The following is a 26837-nucleotide window of genomic DNA, read 5'->3' as shown; positions in this document are numbered from 1 at the left end:
TAACCCTTCTTCAGATTTTTCAACTCCGAATCTACTTTTTCTTTTCTCTTTCTTAGCATTGCAAATTGTACGGCATGAAAGTCAACATCAATACTCAACATGAATTTGTCTTGTCGAATCTTTTCCAGCTCTTTCGACCAACCTTCTTTCTCAGCTTCGAATTCTTCTCTTAAGATCTCTATCTCCGATGGGACTATCTGAATTCGTTCCTCCATAGTTATATCCTTACTTTGGTTAGGTAGAGGAATATTTTCATTCTTTCTTATAGACCTCCATTCCTCATAATTTGGCGTCAACATTACCTTGGCTGCATCGGCTCTAGTACAGAAAGTCTTCTTCCATCCTCTAACTACATCCGAGATGTTTTTCTTATAATTGTTTCCGTAGAATACAAACTCAGATGAGTGCAGTCCAGCAGTGACTGGGATAAATTGATGGCCACCATATTGCCTCATAACCAAAAGTGGTGCGTACCCAATTGCTCCCCATAAACCGAGCAATATCACCCAATTATATTCACCGCACTTATAGAGGAACTCACTTTGTATTTGCCAAGGGGCGCGCCAAACGATATCCTTATCTTGCATATTCTTAAGGGCATCTATCAACATGTCTTTAATGACTCATTTTGGCCAATCTTTCTCTAGAAATTCTCTCACAGGCGAGTAACTGGAACTAAACCGATGATATGAAATTTTTTCAATTTTCCAGAAGTGGCTACGGATCCAGACATATAGTAATTGCGTGCATCCTGAAAATCGACCACCTCCAAGCCTTCGACAAGCATTCAAGGATCGAAAAGTCTCTACTAAAATCACAGGAGCAGGGTTGACCCTTTTTTTTAATTGCTCGAATAAATCCACAACTGCAGCCTCAATAAATCCCAAGGCCTTCGGGAAAATGACTAAGCCATAAATACCCAGTGCAAAGAGGTCAAATTACACCTTCTCGTCAGGATGACTTTGAATGATTCCTTTAATAGCAATCCAAGAAATGCCTTCACTTTCACCTTTTTGTTTGGTACGAGCAACCACCCATTCCTCACGCACTCCTGCGATTTTGGCTAATTTGATTCTGAAGGGTTGAGTTTTGATGGACTTGGAATAAATCTGATTCTCTTGAGCATCATCTATGCGCAACAAGGCAATATACTCTTCGATGGTAGGAACCATGTCTTCTTTATTAAAAGTGAAACAGTTGTACCCTGGATTCCAAAATTAAATCAAGGCTCGGATCAACTCATCATCTATATCAACATATAGCAGATAGGAAATATCCCCATAACACTGGTAAAACTGCTACTTCTTACTCAACTCCCATTTTTTCCAAATGTCTCGTAAGTCCTGGATGTCATTTCTTTTAAGAGAAACGGAAGCATAACCCGCTAAATTTGACACGTGATCAGCTGGCAAATTGTCCCCTTCCAATCTTTGCAATGCTTCAGCCCACTGTCGTACCTCAGAGTTTTGAACTATTTGATTTAAATACTTTTCGTCCATTATTGAAAGCTTTCCAATTTGACGATTAACTGAAGATCAACACCCTTAATCTTGAATGATGCAATGCATATAACAAAAAAACACAACAAAAAATGAAAATGAATTAGTACAAGTAAGAAAATTGATACAAATAAAAATGTCATTTAAAGATGAATATAACACCTACCCCGTCATGATATCTACCCAAACATGTTATATACCCACAATGATTTTTCAAGAAATTAATCCTAACCACATGGTATCTAGTTCGCATGCTGTTATTAAACAATATTTAAAGCAAAAAGAAAAGGTTTAGAAACGCTCCTCCTTTGTGTACACCTATTTTGGGTACCTACTGACATACATAGGTTCGATATATCTATACCTAAGGTGATCGTTCTACGGTTCACTATATGCGTGGTTCCGTTTCTAACAGAAAAAATGTACTCGAATTATCCTTGATGTTAGTGCCCCCTTGGGCTGCCAAACCCTCAATCCTCACCCATTATAGGCCTAAACGGATCGAGTTCAATTCGAGAGGATACATTCCCTTATGTCTATGCGGAGAATAAATTCTCACGAAAACATAAGGTATATGAATCCCGAAGGTTACTTGCTAGGCCTGCACGGAGAATAAATTCTCACGAAGGCGTTGCTTTCGCCCCCACTTAGAAAGGTTCGGAGCTCGGGTATAGAGCTTATGTTATGCAAATGCTCGTGACGTGTGTGAGGAGGAACATTCAACCCTTTGACTCAAAAGGAAAATGACACCATTCGACAAAACTTTGGACAAAATTTGAAAACAAAGACAAAAATGTTAGTAAGACAATAATAAAATGAAGCAATTAAAAACTTCAATAAAAGGATCATAATTTAACTAAAGACTCGAACTCATAATTTCTACCAAACGACAATGTGTAAGCGACTTACAGACTGACTCTCTAAAAAATGTCCCCAGCGGAGTCGCCAAGCTGTCGTAACCGTTTTTTTCGTTGAAACGATCGTTTAATTGTTTTAAAAACAGTTTCGACTTTAAATTTGGGAAAATTGACGGTTTTGAATTGATTTGGAATAATTTGGATAGAGTCGCCATCAACCCTTGGGTTAGGTAGGTCGAATACCTAAAAACGTCTTTTAAAAATAATTTTTAGAAAAATCATTTTTAAGACAAAAGTTGGCATGCGTTTACCAAATATTCGATTAAAACGAGTTCGGGAGTCGGTTACGCGTGAGGAAGGATTAGTACCCCCACAGCACCCAAAATTGGTATTGTGTCGCTTACACGTTGTCGTAAATAGTGAAAATCCTGAATCAAATATCAAGTTAAAATATGATCCGTTTATTGGAATTTAATTAATTTACTTCAGATTAATAACTTAAAAAAATAAAATAAGTAGTTAAACTTATAAGAACTAAAATGCAACAAATCAAAAACTTAAAGTCTAAATTGCAATTAAACCAAATTAAAACAATGACTAAAACATGTAATAATGTCGAGTTATGCACATGAAGATAGCATACAAAAATTAATTAAATAAAACAAATGATTATTTAACTCATGAAAATTACCATGACATTCTAATACAAAAATTATATAATAAAATAAAATAAATGATTATTTAACTCGTGAAAATTACCATGACATTCTAATACAAAAATTGTATGCATTTATTTAGATATAAACTATATCTTATATATGATTACCATAAATAAGTTTTAAACTTTTGAACCATAACTAATACTCAATATTAAAATATAAAGATTTAATTCGATCTAGGATACACAAATAAATGTAAGGTACTATATGAATTTATATTAATTAATCATATATACATACTATCATACAAACATGTACGCATATTATGAACAAGTAATGGACCACTATACTTATTAAATAAATGATATAAAGAATATAAAAGTAAATACAAATATGCATATAATATAATAAAAATATATTAAAATTGATCATGCATAGGCTAATTAAATATAATATATATACTCCAATAATTTAATATATATATATATATATCCAACTAAGCTATACGTTAAACAAATAAAATATGGCTATTCTTCCTAAGACACGTTAAACAAATATATATATATGAACAAAGAATCAATTTCCAAGGTAAGTGTACAAGTGAGCTAAAAATTAATTATTCCAAATATTTTAATATAAAATCTAACTTTAGCCTAAACCTAATACTTAAACTAAACTACCCACCTGTTTTCAACTTCAAAGAAATCTCAACTCCCTCTTCTACTTCCCATACCCGAGAAGCTCAAGGTTAACACTCACAACGCCGGCAGCTTCTCCGAAGGATGTTCCTTGCTCCGACCACATACCACGTTAACCAGGTAAGACTTGTTAAACCCTTCCCTATTTCTTAAACGGCGATGCTCTCATCCACGATGACTCCCATCTTTTTCAGCAAAGACCCAAACACCATAAGGTAAACTAAATCGAAACTATATTTCACTCTTTATTTTATATTTTTATTTTACTTTAATCTAATCCTCTCATCCGAATCCTTTTAAAATCTACTCAAGACTCATTGTTTCGGAACTGACAACCTAGTCCCTTAATGAGGACAATCACTCCGGCATACTTTCGATTTTTTTTGAATACAAAAGTGAGATTCTTGCTACAATGGTTTTCTGTAGGCTTTTCGAAGGGTGAATGAAAATTCTCCTTGTCTGCTTTGCTTTTATGTTGAAAACCAAGACCTCTCTATCGTTCTATCGTTGGTGAAAATTTATTGTTTTTTTCTTTGTCTCTCGCTTCCCCTGATAATTTTTTTCTCACCACATGTTCCTCCCTCCTCCTCTTTGCTTGATTCCTCTTCGATTTTATTGTTGAAATCTTCACCGAATCTCATTGGATGCATCTGCATTTTCTTTGCGTTTGGTATGATGTTGATGGGTTAGGTGGAATCATTAATTTTGCTTGACTTTGGTGCATGTGACTTGATGAATTCGATTGAAATGGCCCGAGCTGTTGGTGATGATAAGATCTTGTCGTTGACACAAAGGCTAATTGGAGTTGGCGGTGTGGGAAGTGAGTGTATATTCTGGACTTATAATTGTCACTTGTTGGCCTGCATAAAATATAAATAAAATGATATTAGTAATAATAATAATAATAATAATAATAATATAGTATATATATTTTAATCCCAATAAAAAATGGGTGTCTACACAGCGTTTCTTTAGAAACGCCACTAAAGTAGGATTCTCTGGCGTTTGTTTAGAAGCGCCACTAAAGTACTTATATGTAGCGGCGTTTGTGAAATAAACACCGCTAAACTAAGAGATTTAGCGGCGTTTATGGAAAAACACCGTTAATGTTACCATTTTATGTAGTTTTGGATATAAACGCCGCGATATGTATAAATTTAGTGGCGTTTGCTTTTGAAAACGCCGCGAAAAACGCTGTTATTTACCTGTTTTGCTGTAGTGACGTTAAAAAAAATCTTAATATATTTGACTTGTTTTAGTAATAAAAGGAATGTTATTTTTTAGAGGTTCCAAGTTTGAACAACTACATCTGTAGAATATTCGTATGTTCTCAATTGATTAAGAAAGTTATGAATTAATATTTTCTCGTGATCATCCAAATTATTATTTTTAAATCATTATAAAAGTAATCTCTCAATTTAGATTATTCTATTCAAATATCAAAATTCAAACCTTTTTTTTAATATAATGCAGATCTCATTAAAAAAAACCCCTTCTAATCCTAGTAAGGGGGAAAAGAGTGTCAAAAAACCCATTAATCAAGAAACAACTACATCTTTGTGAATGTCACTAGCAATGATATCATAACAGACCGAATCAAAGAATAAAGCACCATCGGAATGAATAGCCCAACTAGCAACAGTATGGGCCACATGATTACAATCACGATTGATATAAATAAAATGGAAACTAAGATTAGCTTGAAACACATCACGTGCTTCCTGAATAAAAATACCCAAAGTAGAAATATCAGCTGAGTCTCTAATAATTTTGTTAAAAATATCAAAATTCAAACCTTAAACGATACTTAAGGTACCTAGAACAAAGCTAGCGAGGGAGTAAAAGGGGCTTTGTTCCCCTCCCAATTTTTTTTCATTTGATAACAATTTTACTCATTGATAGTTTAACTACTTATAAATTAAGTTTTGAACTTTTTTAAATTTTAGGATTAAATATTTATTAGGTCTCTATTATTTTTGAAGTTAGACAATTAATCCCTCTCATTATCTAGTATTGGTTCTATCCTTAACCTAGCACCTTATACTACTCCATTTAGGGATGGTAGTAGGTTAAGTGGATCAAGTTTTTGGTCAATTCGAATTTGTCTCAAAAAGTAAACTTCTTCACTTGTACTTCAAGTCTAAAAGGATCTCGTTTGACCCTGACCCGATACAAATATATAAATAATAATTTTTATTAGGTAAAGTAATAAACTAATTAAAAATAATTAATAGAGTGATATTATTACAATTATCTTTAAATATATAAGTGATAATTATAATATAATATTATATAAAGTTATGTTAAATTTTTTACCCTAAACTTAAACCCAATTTAAAAAAAAAACCCCCTTACATAATCATATAAAAACCCGTCATACTTGGATAAAATATCCATCCCTAACTACACTAAATCATAAAAAAAGAAAAGCTCTTTGCTTATGAATATAAATTATTGTTATTTCAGGTTTCATCAACAGGCACATTCATAGGATGCTTGATTGCAGCAATATCATTTCTAATGAAGGTAATCATTCACCCATGAAAAAACCATTTTAATTCCAAAAAATGAATCTTGTCTAATTTAAACCAATTCCTCTTACTTGGTCTCTTTTTTTCTTGAATTCTCAGGAACACAACTTGCTTCAACAATGGGTTCCATTGTCTGTACTATGTGGATTGCTGGTAATATAGATTTTATTTAACGTATAATCAATGTTTCGCATTAAAGAAGAACACTGATCCTTAAATGCAATCAGATCTTCGAGGGTTCATTTGCAGTAGGAATGGGAGCAGTCCCTTGGGTCCTCATGTCCGAGGTACGTTAGCTCAGGGCGTAAACGAGACAACTCCGCTCGTATGTTATTAATATTTAATTCGATTCGGTTATTGAAGATATTTCCGATAAATGTTAAGGGAGTAGCAGGAAGTTTAGTGAATCTAGAACACTGGTTTGGTGCTTGGGCTTGCTCTTACACTTTCAATTTCCTCATGGATTGGAGTCCCTCAGGTAAACTAATTTGCTTCATATATATATATATATATATATATATATATATATATATTATATATATATCCTTAATTCATCAATAAAAAAAAGACACCAACACAATTAGAAGTGTTTAAACAGTTAATTCGGTCACTGATCAAACTGAATTAGCTAAAATCAAATTAATCGAACTATTTTTGTTTGGCTGATGCAGGTACCTTTTTCCTCTATTCAGGAGTTTGTGCAGCTTCTGTTATTTTTGTGGCCAAAGTTGTGCCAGAAACAAAGGGAAGTACCTTGGAAGAGGTACAAGCTTCCATCAATTTTTGAAGCAATTTGAGTTTACAAGTTTTATTTCTAAATTAATGTATAGGGGCAACTAGTTTTACTATCTGTTCTTCATTCACATCTTTCAAAACATTGAGACTTTTATTTTGTTTGAATGTCTTTGTGAATTCATTTTGACATGGTTAAAAAAAAAGAATATTTGCCATTTTTTCGATTATTTTTTGTTGACATATTTAATGACGAAAATAATAACTGTCACTATTTTTTATGATCGATTCCCTCTGATTTAATTAGAGAGTCGCACACCAGTGATTCAAACACGTAGTGTTCTGATATTGAAAGAAAAGAAAATTCAAGGGGTAAGATTGAGAAAGAGAAAACACCTTTGTTAAGGTTGATCGAATTAAAATGATTCTTCTTCTTCTTCTTTTCTTCTTCTTCTTTTCTTCTTCTTCCTTTCATTTCTTCTTTCTCCTGATAAAATCAATCTAGGCTATTGTCACTGCTCACCGCGGCCGGTCACCACCAACCATAGTTGGTGGTCAATGAGTCTTAAAGTTTCTCACCGAACTTGTTCTGTCTTTCTAAATGTGAACTTGACATCCATTTAATAGAAAAACATTTTAAATTCTGAATTTAGCGTTGAATATTTTAATGTATTGTTCTTCAAATGGAGACTTTGATCGCCAATGATCCACCAATGCTCAAGGTGAATTTTTTTGTCTTTTTTTATTTCTTCTTTTTATCATTTTGATTATTATTATTATTTTGGTTATTTTCCTATTGGTTGCTATGGATATATGCTATTTTTTAGTTTGTTGAGTGGGGTAATAAAAAAATTTAGGATGACGGATAAGAATGATATTTAAAGATAATTATCGATATTTGATGGTTGAGGGATATAGTAGGTACGAGCGTGATGGTGGTTATCAGATAGTTGGAGTTGATACTAGAGACGAAAGTAACAATAACTTAGGTGAAGGAAATAATTAACGGTTTATGTGTGGAATGATCTTTAATTAATGGTTGATTTGAGATGATGGATGTCACAGAGAATATGTAAAACGATAAAAAAGTTATTGATATAGAGCCTAATTGAATAAAATATATAAAAAAAATATTAATAAACTATTAATTGCTGTTTACATAACTCAGATATTAACAAAATAACTTATGTTATCATGTTGGTGTAAATATAACAGTGGAGTAACTGAATAAATTGAATTTCAAAGTTAAAATGACCAAAAAGAGAATAAGATGAAAATTGAGTGATAAAATCTGTAGTTTACTCAAAATTTTATTGGGAAAAAGCTCCATTAGACATCATCTTCAATCATTTCCCTCTTCTACTAATTTTCTCTCTCCCGAAACCCTAGACATCCAACCCCCAAGTATCAGAAAATCAAAAGAACCCCCAAATTTCCCCAATAAAATCCTCTCTTTTCCCGAGAAATTTCTTTTTCAATCTTAACTAAAGAAGAAAAAGTCTTTAAAGCCCCAATTTAGGGTTAAGGAAATTAGAATTTTCTTGGGGAGATAATGGGGAAGGTTCTATTGGGAACATCGAAACCATCCTCGTCACCAGCCTCCTCCTTTAGCGCGACAACGTCTTCGACGTCGGTGACGGAGACGGTGAACGGCTCTCACCAGTTCAAGATCACGGAGTATTCGTTGTCTAAAGGTTTGGGGATCGGAAAGTACATAGCTTCCGACACGTTCATGGTGGGTGGATATTTGTGGGCGATCTATTTTTATCCCGATGGAAAGAGCCCCGAAGATAATGCCACCTACGTTTCGTTGTTCATTGCTTTGGCAAAGCGAAGGAACCGACGTTAAGGCGCTTTTTGAGCTCACACTCTTGGACCAAAGCGGGAAAGAACAACATAAGGTGCATAGCCATTTTGGGAGGACGCTTGAGAGTGGGCCTTATACGCTGAAGTATCGCGGCAGCATGTGGTAAGAGTTTTCATCTCTCTCTCTCTCTCTCTCTGTGTTTGTGTGGTGGATTCGATTGGGTTTTAGAATAGCGAATTTCTCTTTGGATTGATTGATGTATTGGTAGATTTTGGGGCTTGATGCGTTAATTGTGGTTCTTCTGTTGTAATAGTTACTGTGGTTTAAGTGTATTGCTGCACATTAAGAACTTTATGATGTTTGCTTGCGCTTCTTGTGCTATCTTTTTAATTTTCTGGTCGACTGTCGATTGAACGCTGGATTGTGAGTCCTTTCTTGTTTCATTTATTGAACTGTATGTTGATTCTTAGGGAGCTGGGATGTTTGTATAGCAAGTGTGTTGCCTATATATATTGTATTATAAAATACTGACATAATAGGGGTGATATTAGACCTTGCGATGGTGGGCATAACATGTTATACAATATGCAAGTATGTCAAAAATCTATATATCTCAAATTTTGCACTTGCCAAAAGTAGTATAAATATAGAATATCTAAAGTATGATTATGAAATTAGACAATGCTCGAATTGTCAGGTTTAGGAGATTTGGAGTACTGAGCTTGTTTCCGGTGATATTCTCTTTGACATCAAAAGAAGTTATTCTCTTAATGTTATTCACTGTTCTTTCCGGTGATATTCTCTTTGACGTCAAAAGAAGTTATTCTCTTAATGTTATTCACGGCTATTATATGGTAAATGCAAATGCAATATGAATTGTTTATTACTTGTCATCAATTTTGCCAGCTACCTGCACTGCCGTTATTATTATTTTTTAAATTTCTTTATTTGCATTATTGTTTTTATCTTTTCTCCTTGTCTCATTAAGACCCGTGATGGTGTGAATTTAAATTCATTTAAAAAGAAATGTAATATTTAAAATGCAATTGTATGGTTTTGAGAATAGGTGTGTGGATTAGTAAGGGGAAAGAAAAGTGTATTATTTAGTCAAGTGTCTGCTCTTAGACTTTTGAGCTTTGAACGTGTATAGAAGTTACTTTTTGTTGAATAATGTCACTATGTTGATTGGTCGAGGCTAATGCTTTATGTTTTAAGTTTTTCTTTCCTTGCAAAGAAAAAAAATGTTTTGCATATGACTCCAGTATGATTTTTTTGTGGAAGGGTTCTCTTCTGAAGCCATGCTTCTATGTCCTTTTACTGTGCTCGATGTCTATACTACTGTTTAAACTAATTGGAGCTTTTTTTTTCTGCCTTCATAAAGCATTCGATGACTATCAATTAAGATACGATCCACTGAATACATACACAACAACATTATTGCTAGTGTGATTGACTAACTCTTGTAATATGCAACTCTTGATTACTGTACTCTGATGTTATGATGTCCTATGCCGACCTTAACTAACTATGTAAAATCTGCTAATAAGACATTTATTGGTTATGATATATTAGAATTTTGGCTTAGTCACTTGGCTATGGGTTCTTAGCTTCCTTCGTTGGGGAATTTGCCATGTTCCAGGGTTTGCCCTGAAAAATGAACGAAAAGAAGCATAGTTTATTTTTTTTCTGTTATTTCTCATAGCATATAATAACTGTTGGTGAGCACTGGGGTAATTCGTTTGATCTGCCGCAGGGGATATAAACGATTTTTTAAAAGAACACTACTTGAGCAATCAGACTACCTCAAAGACAATTGTCTCTCTGTTCACTGTAGTGTTGGTGTTATTAAGTCACATACAGAGGGTCCTAAGACCTACTCCATAGCTGTACCTCCTTCAAACATCAATCAGCATTTCGGGAAACTACTAGAAAGTGAAAAGGGTACTGATGTAAGCTTTGAAGTTGATGGGGACGTCTTTCCTGCCCACAAATTGGTACTTGCTGCTCGTTCTCCTGTGTTTAGGGCACAACTCTTTGGACCAATGAAGGATCAAAATACAAAGCAAATAAAAATTGAAGATATGGAAGCTCCTGTTTTCAAGGTTCAGTGCAATTCCCCTTCTTATATTGGACAAAAAACTCATGCTACTTATCCTTGATAATGCACCAATGATGGATGCATGGTGTCAAGTTGTCAACTTGCCATGAATAATGTGAACTGTTGTCACTTGTCAGATCCATGATATCAATTTGCCTTTGTTAGCAAGCCTGATTCCTGTAATTAGTTAGTGCAAACTTCTCAATAGAAATGTTAGGATAGAGTTGGGTTTTTTGAAGTCATTATTATGGCATGTACTGACTTGAGCCCTTAATTGCTTAATATAACACACGTGGGTGGTCAATGTATATGTATTTCTTACATTTCTCAAAAATTATGATAATAATCAGGCCTTTGAAGTTACTATTTACTCATCAAGCTAGAGCAAGCATTCTTTAGTAATGATTACTGATACCTTTTGACTCTGCCTAATTTTGCACTTTTCAGGCCCTACTTCACTTTATATACTGGGATTCTCTACCCGACATGCAAGAGCTCACTGGTCTCAACTCAAACTGGGCCTCCGCATTGATGTCACAGCACCTGCTTGCTGCTGCAGATAGGTATGGGCTAGATAGGTTGCGATTACTCTGCGAGGCCAATCTTTGTGAGGATGTTACCATTAACACTGTGGCAACTACATTAGCCTTGGCTGAGCAGCACCATTGTTTCCAGCTGAAAGCTGTGTGTCTCAAGTTTGTTGCAATGCCAGAAAATCTTAGAGGTGCTCTTTTTGCTTTGGTGTTTACATCAATGTTGTGTCAAGATTTGTTATGGTACAAATATTATTGTAGTAGGGAAGATTTACTTGATTATGCTAATTATCAGATACACAATCCTCAATGTTCTTTGTTTCTTAATATAAAATCGTTGATGTTAAGGACTGTCCACCAGTGAAGAAAAACCCAGATGAATCCAGCCTGTTCGACTGGGAACTGGTGGCCTGTCTGGTCTGGAACATACTGAATACCTTGGGATCTGTTGAACTGACCATGAACTGGTTGAAAACTGACAAAAAGCTGGATTTTTTTATTAAAATAATGTTTGTCGGTGATGAAATTTGAACTTTCGACATCTTATTTATATGTTAATGGCCAGACCCTTTAGTATTAAAACCATAGATTTTAATATTTGACGTATATTTTAATGGAATAATCTACTTGAACCTGTTGATTTGATGACTTGGAGCTCAAACCGGTTTGGCATCAGGTCCTTGTTTTAATTCATTGTTGCCCACCACATGCAACCAAATTGAGGACAGGATTAGAATGGTTCCTAGATTGAAATATAGCAAAAGTTATTTTATAACTCGTTATAGCAGGGCCTTGCTTTTCAGTCACACATAGGAGTTTGTTGGAAAGTAAATAGATTTTACCTTTTCTTAAGATATGTTGTATTGTAATATTACGACCCATAAATGCAGTCATAGCCACATAGAAGTTCAATCTTCCTCATAGTTTGATAATGCCCTCGTCCAGTTGCTTAGCATTCTTTGTGCAGTCAAAGGTTTGTCCAAAGCTTTAGTTCCATGTTTGTTCGTTGAATACTTGGATTTTCCACACTTTGCAACCACTTAGATTTCCTCCTTATGGATTTTGGTTTGTAACCTGACTTCTTATTGCATTATGCAAGGGTGGTTGTTGCAATTGAATGAAGGTCTGGAGTTTTGAAAGCATTTCCTCAAGTGTTAATAGAATGAGTTTGCTTTATCTAAAAGTGGAATCATCATAGATCGAGGAGTGATGCCATGTTACTGTCTGTAAATTTTCTTGTGCAAATAACGTTTTGGCTTCAAATGCCCCAAAAATTCTCTTTGGTATTCTCAGTAGGATGAATGATTCTGCTTGCGATTTTTTTTTGGCATTACTAGCATTTTTGTTTCACGCTCTCTTCCTCTTGTGTTTCTCATAACCATGTTTCTTGAATCGTTTCTTTTTGTATGTGTTTTGCAGCTGTAATGCAGACAGATGGTTTTGAGTTCTTGAAGGAAAGTTGCCCATCCGTCTTGACTGAGCTCTTGGAGCACGTGGCCAGAGTGAATGAGCACTCCATGATCATATGCAGACATGGGAATGAAGCCATCCTGGACGGGAGTGACGCCCATGGTAGGCGTGTGAAGCAACGACTATAGTAAGCCATCGCTGTCTCTCCTTAGTTAAGAACAACCCCCCCCTCCCCCCAAAAAAAACCACCACCAGAGAAAGAAGGGAAAATCTAATTCTCTAGGATTAGGAATATTTTCAGTGTTATGAGAGTTTCTGTTCTTCCGAGAGATGTAAATGTAGTTTTTCATTTGATGTCCATTGTTTTATTTGCTTTGTATTTCCAAATATATATTGTGTGTATATATATCTTTGGACATCTAGTACTTGTTGGTATTACGCTAATCACTAATGTCTGTTTTTAAAGGATTGATGTCCTAAAGAAACATTTGGAGTAGTGTGCTAGTGCTTTTTGGTTTGTTTTTGATGAACCAGAATGTATTAAAAACGATGTAATTCTTGATGTTATTAGCATTTGAATTTAACAAATTGCCATTCAAAAAAAATATTCAATGTTCAGGATGAGTTTGGTTAAAATCGAGTGAACCGACTCGATTGAGATCACCTAAATTAAGGCACCTTAGTCCTTGTTTTATATGCATACATTCTTTGTATTAACCCTGGAAAAGGTTAAATTTTAAAATTAGGATTAAATTAAAATAAAGTGTAAAATTTAAAGACTAAATTTGTTATTACGTTAATTTTATTAAATATTACATTATCCGTGTTAAAACTTTTTTTTTATATATATAGAAAAGGATCAATTGGGTGATAATTTTAAAATTTTTTATAATAAGAGGATTCAATAAAAAAACATCTTATAATCAGGGACTGTTTGTATATTTTATTCTTTAAAATATATTTCATAAACGGTTCACAGAAGTAATGAATCCATTAATAGTATCTATTTGTCGATTCAATCTGTTAATTGTCGAACCAATTAACTCAGATCGATTCAATTACAAACTTTTTTATTTTAGACAAAATTATTAATATCTGAATTAATTAATTACGTTTCAAATAAAATATTATAAGAATTAATTATAAAAATAACTTTTTAATTCAGCTCATTTCATTTATAATATAAAAAAATCAATCACTAATAGAATTAAATATTTTCAATACACAAATAATTCATACGAGACTTCCAAGCGTTACAAGAATGAACCTATCGAGCTAAAGTATTTGAAAGGGGAAAACTAAAAGACTGGACAATAGACTTCAATGTACTCTCTAGATGCATAACATATGCAAAATAATGAATAGGGTAAATTACAATTTTGGTAACTAAACTTTACACTCTTTCTTATTTCACTTATTGTGTTTTAAAAAAATTTCAATTTTCTCATTGAACTTAATAAGCTAGGTTTTTTTTGTCACTCAGCCTTTTATCACTAACGGAGTTATAAATGGGTTGTTATATAGATGTAAAACGACTTCGTTTTGGTGAATTTTTTTTAAAACGACATTGTTTTAACATCGTTAAATATTTAACGGCGGGGTGATAAAAAAAACCCAATGCATTAAGTTCAATGAGAAAATTGAAAACTTTTAAAGTCCAGTAAGGAAAATAGGAGAGAGAATAAACTTCAATGATGAAATTTTTAATTTACCCTAATTAATATCATAAAAGTTATCATGAAGAATAATTTTCACAGAAACATGAGAACAAACAAAACGTGGTAGTCATGGAGACATGCATGCCTTAAACTGCCGCACATCAACACAAGGGTTGTTCCTCATAACCCCATATTCTAACACAAAACAATCAAAGAGTAGACTTAGTCCGAATTGCATCCAACCAGATGGCAGGATTTAACCTTAAAAGGTGACTCATGCATACTTCTTTCTTCACAAACCGAAACCCCATGTAATGTGAAAAGATATACATACCATAACACCGATATATCACGTAAAATCTTTCGAGAATTTCATAGAACATAATCAACCCATATTAACACTGAATTAGAAGTCACACCTCAAGACACTATCTGGCTTTATCTAACAAGAACGCTTCTTACATTAAGCGGGGTACTAGGTCTTGCAACACTAAAAAGTACAAAGCAAACACTTTTCTAATATGACACACAAACAACACTATAAAGTACAAGTCTAAATAATAAATGTGAAGCGAAAAATTATGTTTGGTAAAAATAAAAGGACAAAATCGATAGCAAAATCATAATCAAAACGCCATCAAAGAACTCACATACAAAAAATCAACACACGACACAGAAGTATATTGATTAGTTATGTCAATGGCCAAGGACTCATCAACCCAAATGGCTCCATGAAAACTTGTAGAATCCCCACGAAAGAAAAATAAAAAAACTTCCAAACATCATAGTTACGAAAGCAATTAATCTAAGAAAACATCAGCGTCTTAGAAAACCCAAAATGTCTGGTGATGGCAATAAAAATTCAACACTTTCAGGTGAGGCACTAAATTCAATGAGATAACAAAATCACTTAAATTCACAATATTGAAACATGCTTTTCGAAATGAAACAACCGAATGGTTTACCTTTCGTGGAAACATACACAATCTGCACTCCACAATTATCCTAAAGTACACATTAAATTCCCGACAGCCTTTTTACATTAATCATGGCCACACACTAACTTCAACACACAATAAAATTAATAAAAGAATCAAACTCAAGATTCACCTTAAAACTTGTTTACTGTTATGAAAATATGTATTCGAGGACAAAAAAAGTCTTTAGTGCTTGAACCAAAGACCTCTAGGGATAATAACCATCCTTTTAACTAGCAAGATAATTTGGTTCATGCAATTAACATCCATATTTTGAAAGAAAAAATTTAGTTTTCCCAAAATATTTTTAATGCATGCAAAAAAAAATTTTACATACGAGTTTTATTCTTATGGGTCACACAGTTTGAGAGTTCGAACTAATTCTGTTACCATTAATTGTAACTCGTTAGACCCTACCCAAACATTATGACAAAATCTTGATGATCACATTGACTATGATTTCACATGCCAAACTCTTGTTAGTATTAAATATACTAAAATACATATAATTATGTTACAAATTGAAAATGTTCTCTAAATTTACAGATCGAAACTGTCAGACCTCGTTAGATATAAGGTCAGAAAGAAATGCATGTACGTAACAAAATCTCTCATAGAACGTAACCAATCTATATTAACACAGTATTAGCAGTCACACACTCGTACGCTTGTCGAATGAACATACTAGAATTATGCAAAATGGATAGACTCGTGATCTGACGGTGTGATCGAGTGTAAATATATGTTGATGTGACATATAAATCTGTGCAAGTAAACACAATCGATACAAGTAATATAATAGTGAGTATTGTCTCCACAGGGATTGGAGGGCTTTTAAAAGATTGCTACAACTAGGAATAGGTGTCACTAACTAATCCTAAGTATCTAAGTCTAATGATATAAACAAGGAAAATATGCAGTGACAAATTGTATGAACAGATGGAAAAAGTTTGTTGAGGCAAGAAAAGTGTGAAGTGAAATAAGCAGATAAATTTTGTCGTGGCAAGAAAAATATGCGATAGTATATAAACAAAAGTTGCTAAGGCTAAAATTGTAAAAACTATGGAAATAGATTGGCAACCTCACACAATCAAACTTCTAATAGAGCACCTGGGTTGGATTTGCTACGGCGAGAAATTATTCTATGTCTAGGATGATCTTAGTACATTATGTCTATACTGCCCGACAGGATGTAAAGTGTTCATAAGAGTATCTTTAACACGGAACCTGACAAACTATTGCTACGAAAATACTACTCAGCTTAAACTACATCCCTTGGTTTGTCAAACTGTTGCTGCGGTAATATCCCTCAGTGCAAACAATAGCGCAAGCCTATCTACTCAAGCATTTATCCTTCTTAGTCGAATGAAACCCTCTCCTTATCTCTAAGGATGATTAGAACCTCACCATCCCGGATTAGTTTCCTTGTCCACGTAGATCTAACCTAACTCTCTCAACATTAGGTATCAACTCCTAGAAAAATGGCAATCTTTCAAAAGCTCTTACAAAGACTAGGAATGTTTTGCCGAGGCACCAGACAAACTTTCAAAAGCTCTTACAATGCCAAGGAAAAATATTGAAACATAGAGCTCTGCCGTGACATCAGATCACCACCAAGACTGCTCTAACACACCAGCCTCTCTCGAGGGCCTGGCCGCTGCTCCGACGAAGCCTAGCTATGGAGGGCACCAAGGACGGACAATAGGGGGACGGTGGAAAAGAGGTGTTACAGCCGCCTTTCTCCAAGCCTTTCTTTAGGGTATTTTCTATCCTCCCTTTATGGAAGGTATAATGTGCTATTTATAGTGGGAATTATAAGGTTAGTGCCCTTGAAAATTCCCCAACAACCCTTGATTTCACACCCATTGTGTGAATAAAATGGCAAGTGGCAGTGGTCCCAAATCCTTAGCAGGGCAGGGGTTCACGTGAGGTGCATCAGACAGCTGACCATGACGTAAGCAATTTCATCTCGTACTGCGTCAGACTTGCGAAATAAAAACTCACTGTGGCAAGAAAATTTGTTCTGCATGGTCATTGTCTTCGGTTCCATTGGCCCTGGCAAAAAATTTGTCTCGAAAAATAAATCCTTCCTTGGTCATTTCCTATCACCTACATCATCACAACCAACATACAACCTTTCTCATTAGCAGCATCAGTTTAATCAAATAAACTTTGCATCGGCAAAACTTATCCACAACATGCAGAAATGTCCTAAATGCAACTATATGCAACTAAAATGTTTTGACAATGGCTTTTAAACAATCAATAATTGTAGTCACTCATTTTCATCCGGGGTTTATTTAGTATATATATAAAATATAATGTAGTTTTTGAAAACATATAATATATAGTTTTTAAAAATCGGTTTTTGAAAATATATAATATGATTTTGAAAATATGTTTTTGAAAACATATATTATATTGTTTTTATTATATATTATATATTATTTATTTTTATTTATTTATTTAATTTTATTTTCTTAAACATGTCCAAGTCCAAATTTTGGTCCAATTTAGTCCAAAGTGTAGCCCACCGAGCCAGCCAGCCAGACCCAACAAAGCAAGCCCGATTAGGAAGAGAAGGCATGACCTAACCCAAATTAAATAGGGTTTTACCCTAAACTTTTAGTGCCGCTCGAGGGGGACTCGAATGGCTCATGAGGACCATGAGTCAGCACTAAGCGACCACTTCGGTGCCAAACAACAAAATCACGACAGATCCAGGAAAAAACTGAAGGGGAACACCCCTTATTCTCCAGCAATAACACAACAAACGCATAATCCCGTCAAAAACGAGATTACAACAACCCGAGTTAATCGGGATATAAGAAACGACCCTAGAAAATCTTTCCAGACATGACTATAAAAGCCCGTGCAAAGCATCATCAAAGACAACAAGAAGAAAAGAAGCATCGAGCAGCAAACAAAGCAAAACATTTGAAATAACAAGAGAAAAATCACAAAAATATCAAGTATTTAGTTTTAGGGTGGCACAGAGGAAAACACGGTCGCGGAAAGCCAAAGGTCATCAAAAATGAGAAGTCTTTCCTAAAAAAGGTAAAACCCGAGAACTCTTTTTTAGATATATGTCGACTGAGATGTTTTCTTGGGTTTTAAGGCTCAAATTTCGCTTCACGGGATCGAGAGAAAGCTTGTGGGTAAGTTTGAGTTTTTCGGCCACCAGTGGTGGTGGCCGGAGCAAAGGTCAATAGTGGTCCGGGCGACGGGGTTTCGTCGGTGAGTGACCGACCTTTAGTCGGTCGAGGGAAAATTTGAGAGAGTTTCTTTGAGAGGGCAGAATAGAGTTTTAGGAAATAGGTAAAAAATGAAATGAAATAGTATTTTAAGGGCTATTTATATGGGGACCTTTTTGTAATTAGCAAATTCTTAAATTATTTTAGCAATCCCTGAAGTTTTGATGCGTAATTCATTTTGATCACATGTTGTAATTTTGCATTTGAATTTTGAATTAATTCGATTTAATCTCCGTTTATATTTCTTATGTTTTGTAATTTGACGCCCCAACTTCTTATTTTCTTCTTGCAACTTTTATTTGATTTCAATTTGATCTTTGATTTTCAATTCTTTTCAATTTGGTGCTTTTAATTTAAATTTTCTTTTAACTCTTTTATATATTTTTTACTTATTTTATTTTACTTTATTTTATATTTAACATTAATTTGATTTATTTTTAGGTCAATTTTAAAATTCTTCAAAGGTAAGTAATTCGGATTGAACTTTTAAATTTTAATTTAACTTTCAATTTTCACAATTAAGATAACCAAGAAATTAAATTGGTACCGAAAGGGTAGTACAAGGGTGCTAATCTTTTATTTATTGTAATCGACTCCAAAATTCGATTAATTTTTGGTAAAACATAGATAAGATAAATGGTAAGTTAAGGTGTCCGATCAACCTAATTTAAAATGATAGGTGGTGGCTCTAACACATTAATTCAAGTCGGAACCCGATTCTGGGCCTACCCGAATGACGGTCACAACAACTTGGGGTGACTCTGTTAGGGACAGGTAAGTGAGGCGGCTAAATTTAATTTACAGTGTCTTCTTGAATGAAGATTGTAAGTTTAAATTTAAATTTATCTTTTCGATCCTTATTATTTACTATTGATTATTATTTTTCAAATAAATAGTCGTACTGATATTTTTAATGATTTCATCTTTTCAAAAATTTCTCTCGGGATTTATACCCGAGCTCCAAACCTTTTTTAAAGTGGGGGTGAAAGCGACGCCTTCGTGAGAATTTATTCTCCGTAGGCCTAGCAAGTAACCTTCGAGATTCATATACCTTATGTTTTCGTGTGAATTTATTCTCCATACATGCATAAGGGAATGTATCCTCTCGCATTTAACTTGGTCCGTATGAGCATGTAATGGGCTTAGGACTGAGGGTCTAACAGGCCCAAGGGGGCACCAGCAAGGAGAACTCGGGTACCTTTTTTCTAGAACCTAAATCGGGATGTTGCGAGGAATTAGAGCCCACCCTGAAACTCCATTTCAAATCCTAGGCTACTTGAGTTATTTACTGTTTTATTTTCTGTTCAAGGCATGCGAATTAGAAATATATGCTGTTAGGATTTGTTTAGAAAATTAGCATGTAGGATAAAAATCATTTTTGGGTAGAAAAAAGCATGTGTGGTAGATATCATGTGGGGTAGGAATTCTTTACTTTTATTATCATTTTGATTATTATCTTTATTTTACTAACTTGTTTTCTTTTATTTTTGTTTTCTTCTTTTTATTCTGATCATTTGTATCATTTAAAGAGGTGTTGATCCACAAAAAGTGTTCGTTAAAACTCGAATAATTTGCATTAATGGACAAAGTGGTTGTAATACAAGAGGTGAAAATGCAAAGATCCGGCTATGGTTAAAGAATACTCAGAAGGAAAATGGGGATAATCGACAAAGTAATTATGTGTCAGATCTGCATTTAGGACAGCTGGCAAAATGATAGAAGACAAAGATTTTTCCAGCGGTACGGTGATATTACACATGTGCTCTATGTCATGATTGAAAAATCTTTGATTCGAGCCTTAGTGCAATTTTGGAATCCGGGTTACAGTTGCTTTACATTCAACAACCAGGAAGACATGGTGCCCACAATTGAGGAGTACACTACTTTATTGCATTGTGAAGGAGTCAGAATAGACCTGTTCTACACCAAATATATCAAAAGTCAACCTTTCAGGAATGGGTTGCCAAAGGTTATAGGGGTAGATGAAAAATGGGTAACTAACCGGATTCAACACAAAGGCAAGGGAGAAGGAATTGCTTGGACTCATATCAAGCAATTAATAAAGAATCATCCTAATGAATGGAAGGTGATTGACCTTTTTGCACTGGGTATCTATGGCTTGGTTATCTTCCCAAAAACTTTGGGATACATCGAGGCAGCTGTGGTGGAATTGTTTAAACAACTACCTAATCGAGTGAACCCTGCGCCAGCAAACTTGGCCGAAACTTACCGTTCACTAAATCATTGCAGAAGGATTGGTGGAGGAAAATTTATAAGGTGCACACAGTTTCTTCAGGTTTAGATCCACAACTATTTATGGGAGACTAATGAGATTTCTTACTGCCGTTTCAGTACCACTTACTCTCCTTTGGAGAAATTTCTTGCACAAATGTTGTGAGAATGCATTCCCGAATGAGAAGTGGATAACTATGTTCATGCACTTTCAAGATAAAGACATTTTATGGAGAGGCCCTTGGCTGACCCCATAGTGGCATTCTTAACCGATGTGGAGACTCAGGAATCATAATGTTACTTGGGTTAAGGGGAGGAGTTGGGTATTCTTCGTTTTTGGCACTTCGGCGGTATAGGGTCCGAACTTTGTCCTAGTTACACATGAGATATATAAATCAGAGTTTGCATACCATGAGGACCACTACAAAATAAAGGTCAAAGATGTAATTGAGTCATGGAAGAAAATATTTCACACAGATGTCGTAGTTGCTAAAGACATGCTCACTCCATATTATATAGAATGACACCGTTACTATACCAGATCATTAGGATACTCAGACCATGGAGGAGCATATAAAATTTGGTCCTTCTGAATTAGAGATAGAAAATAAAGAATTCGAAGCTGAAAAGGAAGAGATAAAACAAAGACTAAGGGAACTCGAAGCCGAAATATTCCAATGAAAGCTAGATGTCGATACTCAAAAGAATCGAGTAGACAAACTAGAAAAGGAAATAAGAAAGTCTGCTTTGAGTTGGAAGATTTGAGCAAAGGGTATTAAGAGCAAGTTCAGAACAATTCCAGTTTAAAAAGATCTTCCGAATATTGAAAAGGTGAAGCCAGTAGCCTAAAAAGGAACTTTGGGGACATGATGAAAGAGAGACACTTAAAGAACAATTAAAGACTTCCCAAAGATGTTTGTTAGAAAGCCAACACCAGAAAAAAATGGTTGAAGACTAAGGTAGTTGATCTGGAGAGGTCTCTTCAAAAACAGTAAGAACAGGATGAAAAAACCATAGCTGAGTTGGAGGTCATTCTGGATAAATTCAAGAAACAAGCAAATGAGCTTCAAATAGTCCCTTTCAATGGAAGAATCCAAAGGAATTTTCGTTCGGAACAGGCTCATCAAAGAGTGAAGGCTAGAGGTGCAGTTATTCTAGACTTCTTAGAGCAAGTACAAAAAGTGGTATGCCACTTGCACAGTTTGGAGAGAGAAATTGGGGCGGTTCAACAAGGAATTCAGCCAGTGGCAGATAAAGCAAAAAGACTTGTCAACCTATTAGAAGTCATTCAGGGTCTAGAGGACTTAGTCAAAATGTACCTTTGAGTTTTTCTTATATCTTAGAAATAATATTTTTGTCCCAATAAAGATTATTTATAATAACAAACACATTTTTGGATCAGTGCCTCGAAATTTCATGTATCATGCATTCTTGCATATTTCACATTTTTTCCTCTTTTTCTTTTCATTTCTTTACATTCACATTAACTAACAGAAAATGTCTCATCAAAAACGGAACAAACAGTGGACGTACCACCTCAAGCATTGGATACACCTCATCCTCACAATACCCATTCAAAGAAAAGAAAAATGGAAGCTAAGATCGCTCAACTTGAAGAGAACATGCTAAGGTTATAGAAGGAACTAGAAGAGAAAATAAGTCAAAATAAACAAAATACCTTGGATTCCAGCACTAGGAACCAAGACTCTTTATTTGATCAGATTGTTGCAAGGTTGTTTGGCCTAAATAAAATGAATACTCCTGGGGTAGGGGCATCTGAACAGATGATTATACTGCCTACCCTACAATTGATTATCTCACCTGAAATCATACCGAGACTTTAAGGAGACTCATCCGCTATAAAAGCACATGCATCATCCGCTGCAAAAGCACAAGCTTCATCAGCTGAAAAAGCACAAGCTTCCGTAACTAACCCTCAAAACAATCCAGATGATTATCAAACTTTGGATTTTGATGAATAAGATAAAACAAAAAAGATGGAAGAGAAAATTAAGTTGTTAAAAGATCAAAATAAGACCGTTAAAGGAGAAGATAATTATTACGTGGTTGACACTATAGAACAAAGCTTAGTCTCATATCTAATTCTTCCCTCTGAGTTCAAAATCACATATTTTGAGAAATATGATGGGAACAGCTGTCCTTCAGCTCACTTTATCATGTTCTGTCGAAAGATGATAGGATACGTGGGAAATGACTAGCTCCTAATTCACTGCTTTCAGGAGAGTTTGTCTGGTTCAGTCATCCGGTGGTATAATCACTGAACCGTTCACACATCAAAACATGAAAAGATCTCGCCAAGTCTTTCTTAGAACAATACAAACATGTAAACGACATGAGGACAAATCGTGTCATGCTGCAAAGTATGGAGAATAAACATAATGAAAGCTTCATATAGTATGCACAGTGATGGAGGGATTTAGTTGTGTAGGTTCATCCTCCTTTGGATGAGAAAGAAACAAGGAAACTTTTCGTACATACTTTGAAGGCTCATTTCTTTGGACATCTAGTTGTAATTACATCTGGGAATTTCTCTGATCTGATTATGGTCAGAGAGAAAATCGATAAGACCATTAAACAAGGAAAGATATATGGAGGTGAATCAAGCAGGAGACCTCCCATGAAAATGAAAGAATGAGAGATCAATAACATCAATGCTTTCAACACCAGAAAAGGTGTTACGATCTCTATGTCAAAACCAACTGTAGCTGTACCATCAGGTACTTCTATAAAATATGCAAAGAAACTAAGGAGAGAAAATGAGTATTTCGACTCGATTCTATGACATACAAGGAACTCTACCAATAGTTTTTTGACACATATATGGTGTCACCATACCCAGTAGAACCACTAAAGCTCTCATACCCCAAATGGTCTGACAAAAACGCACATTGTGAGTATCATGGTGGTGTCCTAGGGCATGCAATTGAAAACTGCCTCGCTTTTAAGAGGGTCGTTCAAAGGATGCGCAATAGAATCTAGATTCATTTTAATAATTTAGAATCACCTAATGTTGCACTGAACCCTTTGCCTAACCACCAAGAAAGTAGGGTTAATACAATCATCAAGGATAGTGGAAAAAGAGTTAAAATAAGTGTTTCTAAAGTAAAATATCTTCTGGCCTAGGTATGGAGGTAGATGGTAAGGGTAGAACTTCTTGCACCACATCTTAACACATTAGAATACAAAGGTGGTAATCATTGTTGTTATCACAATGAAGAAGGACATGATGTACAAGAATGTTCTGTATTTAAAACTTTGATCCAGCTAATAATTGACAGTAAAGAGCTGGAATTTTATGAGGAAGATCAGAACACTCCAGAAGTCGATATTTGTGCAACTGGATATTCATCCGATAAAGGATTCAGCGTGAGCCGTCATTTAATAATCATTTCAAAAGCAAAGGTGGTAGATAAGGCACCAACAAATGTGGTAATAACGGCACCAAGACATTTTCCCTATAGAGACAACAAACAAGTACCTTGGAAGTATGAATGTCAAGTAAGCTCTGTGAAAGAAGATATTAGTGAAGTGAGGGATACTATTGGGAAATACCACTCCCAATAGTCTAACTTACCCCATAGACCACTCGAACCATTTAAAGTAGATGTACCCGTAATAAATGAGCCAATAAGGGAATAAGAGGCTGTAGAGTTCTTTAAATTACTAAAACACAGTGAGTACAACATTGTGAAACAGTTACATAGCCTCTCAACACGTATTTCAAGGTTGGTACTGTTTCTAAGCTCGAAAGCATACAAAGAGGCACTTCTGAAGGTTCTGAATCAGACATTTATGTCGAAAGACATATTAGTCAATAAGATGGATTAACTGGTTAACAACATTCAAACTGATAACCTTATCTCATTTTCTTATGACTAGATTCCATCCAGAGGAAGAGGCCGAGCTAAAGCATTACACATCACCACTCATTGTAAAGGGCATGTTTTGCCAAGCGTACTAATAGACAATGGCTCAGCCCTTAATGTGATGCCTTTGGTCACTCTGAAAAGTCTACCAATGGATACCTCTCACATGAGAGCATGTCAGAGCGTGGTTCGAGCATTTGATGGGATAAAGAGAGAAATGCTTAGAAAGATTGAGGTATCGTTGACCATTGGACCCGCCACTTATAACATAGAGTTCCTAGTAATGAACATTATGTCCTCTTACAACTGCCTTTTAGGAAGACCGTGGATCCATCAAGCTGGGGTGGTACCATCAACATTGCACCAGAAAGTAAAGTTTGTTATCGATGGGACTCTAATAATTATCAATGCTAAAGAAGACATCGTGGCAAGCGTGTCCACTGAGGCCCCTTATATAGACGTGAGTAAGGAAACTCTAGAATGTTATTTCCGATCGTTGGATTTTGTCAATGCCACATTTATGGCCGAAGGGGTAAGATGTCAAAATTGGCTCAACTCTTTCGTCTGAAGCAAGGCAAAACTTGATAGACTTACTTCAGGAGTACAAAGACGTGTTTGCGTAGTTGTACCAAGACATGCCTAGGTTGGACACAAATATGGTGGTTCACAAACTTCCAATCAAACCTGAATGCAAACTTGTACAACAGAAACTAAGGAGGATGAGACCAGAAATGCTCCTTAAAATAAAAGAAGAAGTCAAGAAGCAGTTTGATGTTGGCTTTCTTCAGGTGACCAAATATCCAGAGTGGGTCGCTAACATAGTTTCAGTGCCAAAGAAGGATGGAAAGGTGCGCATGTACGTCGACTACTAGGATCTCAATAAAGCAAGTCATAAAGATAATTTCCATTTGCCACACATAGACACTTTGGTGGATAATATAGCTGGAAATTATTTATTCTCATTCATGAATGGGTTATCAAGATACAACCAGATTAAGATGCATCTAGAGGACATGGAGAAAACCACGTTCGTCACGATGTGGGGGACATTTTGTTGCAAGGTAATGGCCTTCGAATTAAAGAATGCATAAGCAACATACCAAAGAGCCATGGTGACCTTGTTTCACGACATGATGCATAAAGAAATCAAAGTTTATGTTGATGACATGATTGTCAAGGCACAAACTAAAGATGAACACATCAAGAATCTGAGGAAACTCTTCAAAATACTAAGAAAACTCCAATTAAAGCTGAATCCAAACAAGTGCACCTTCGGAGTAACATCTGGAAAGCTGTTGGGCTTCATTGTTACCGGAAAAGTCATTGAATTTGATCCAGATAAAATTAAATCTATCTAGAATCTGCCTCCCCCACGAACGCAGAAAGAATTTCGAGGTTTTCTGGGTAGATTAAATTATATTGCTCGGTTCATATCCCAGTTGACAGAAAAATGTGATCCAATTTTCCGTCTACTTCGAAAGAATAATTTTGGAACATGGGATGAGGATTTCCAGATCGCTTTCGAGAAAATAAAAGATTATTTGTCTCGCACTCCTATTCTAATGTCTCTCATCCCAGGAATGCCTTTGTTAATTTATCTCTCCATATTTTAAAATTCGATGGGATGCATCATGGGACAACATGAAGAATCAGGGAGGAAAGAAAGAGCCATTTAATACATAAGTAAGAAGTTCACCGACTGCAAAGTTGAATATCCACCCATCGAAAAGGTTTGATGTTCTCTAGTCAGGGCTACACAAAGACTCAGACAATATATGCTATATCATACCACTTGGTTAATCTCTAAGTTGGATCCGCTTAAATTCATGATGGGCATGCCTGTTCTCTCTGGAAGATTAGCCCGATGGCAAATGTTATTATCTAAATTTGATATTGAGTACGTGAGCCAAAAGGATATTAAGGGAAGTACCATATCTGACTTTCTAGCAAGTAGAACGTCAGAAAACGATGAACCATTAGACTTCGATTTCCCAGATGAAGACTT

At 35.1% G+C, this 26837-nt stretch overlaps 1 protein-coding gene and 1 pseudogene across 1 annotated transcript in view; both read left to right on the top strand.

Moving 5' to 3' along the window:
• The window catches only part of LOC120165473 (sugar transporter ERD6-like 16), a 44004-nt gene extending 36973 nt beyond the window's left edge, over positions 1 to 7031 (top strand). The window contains exons 15-19 of the mRNA XM_039174980.1: positions 6180 to 6239; positions 6344 to 6397; positions 6472 to 6531; positions 6608 to 6722; positions 6916 to 7031. Of these exons, the coding sequence (XP_039030911.1) occupies positions 6180 to 6239; positions 6344 to 6397; positions 6472 to 6531; positions 6608 to 6722; positions 6916 to 7031 (405 nt within the window). The remainder of the gene's footprint in view (positions 1 to 6179; positions 6240 to 6343; positions 6398 to 6471; positions 6532 to 6607; positions 6723 to 6915) is intronic.
• A 1290-nt stretch (positions 7032 to 8321) lies between these two features.
• On the top strand, positions 8322 to 13242 carry LOC120165520 (annotated as a pseudogene).
• The last annotated feature ends 13595 nt before the right edge of the window (positions 13243 to 26837 follow it).

The sequence above is a fragment of the Hibiscus syriacus genome, unplaced genomic scaffold (genome assembly GCF_006381635.1).
Source record: "Hibiscus syriacus cultivar Baekdansim isolate YM2019G1 unplaced genomic scaffold, ASM638163v2 tig00111582_pilon, whole genome shotgun sequence".
NCBI classification, from domain to species: Eukaryota; Viridiplantae; Streptophyta; class Magnoliopsida; order Malvales; family Malvaceae; genus Hibiscus; species Hibiscus syriacus.
This window is presented reverse-complemented; position numbering and strand designations above follow the sequence as displayed.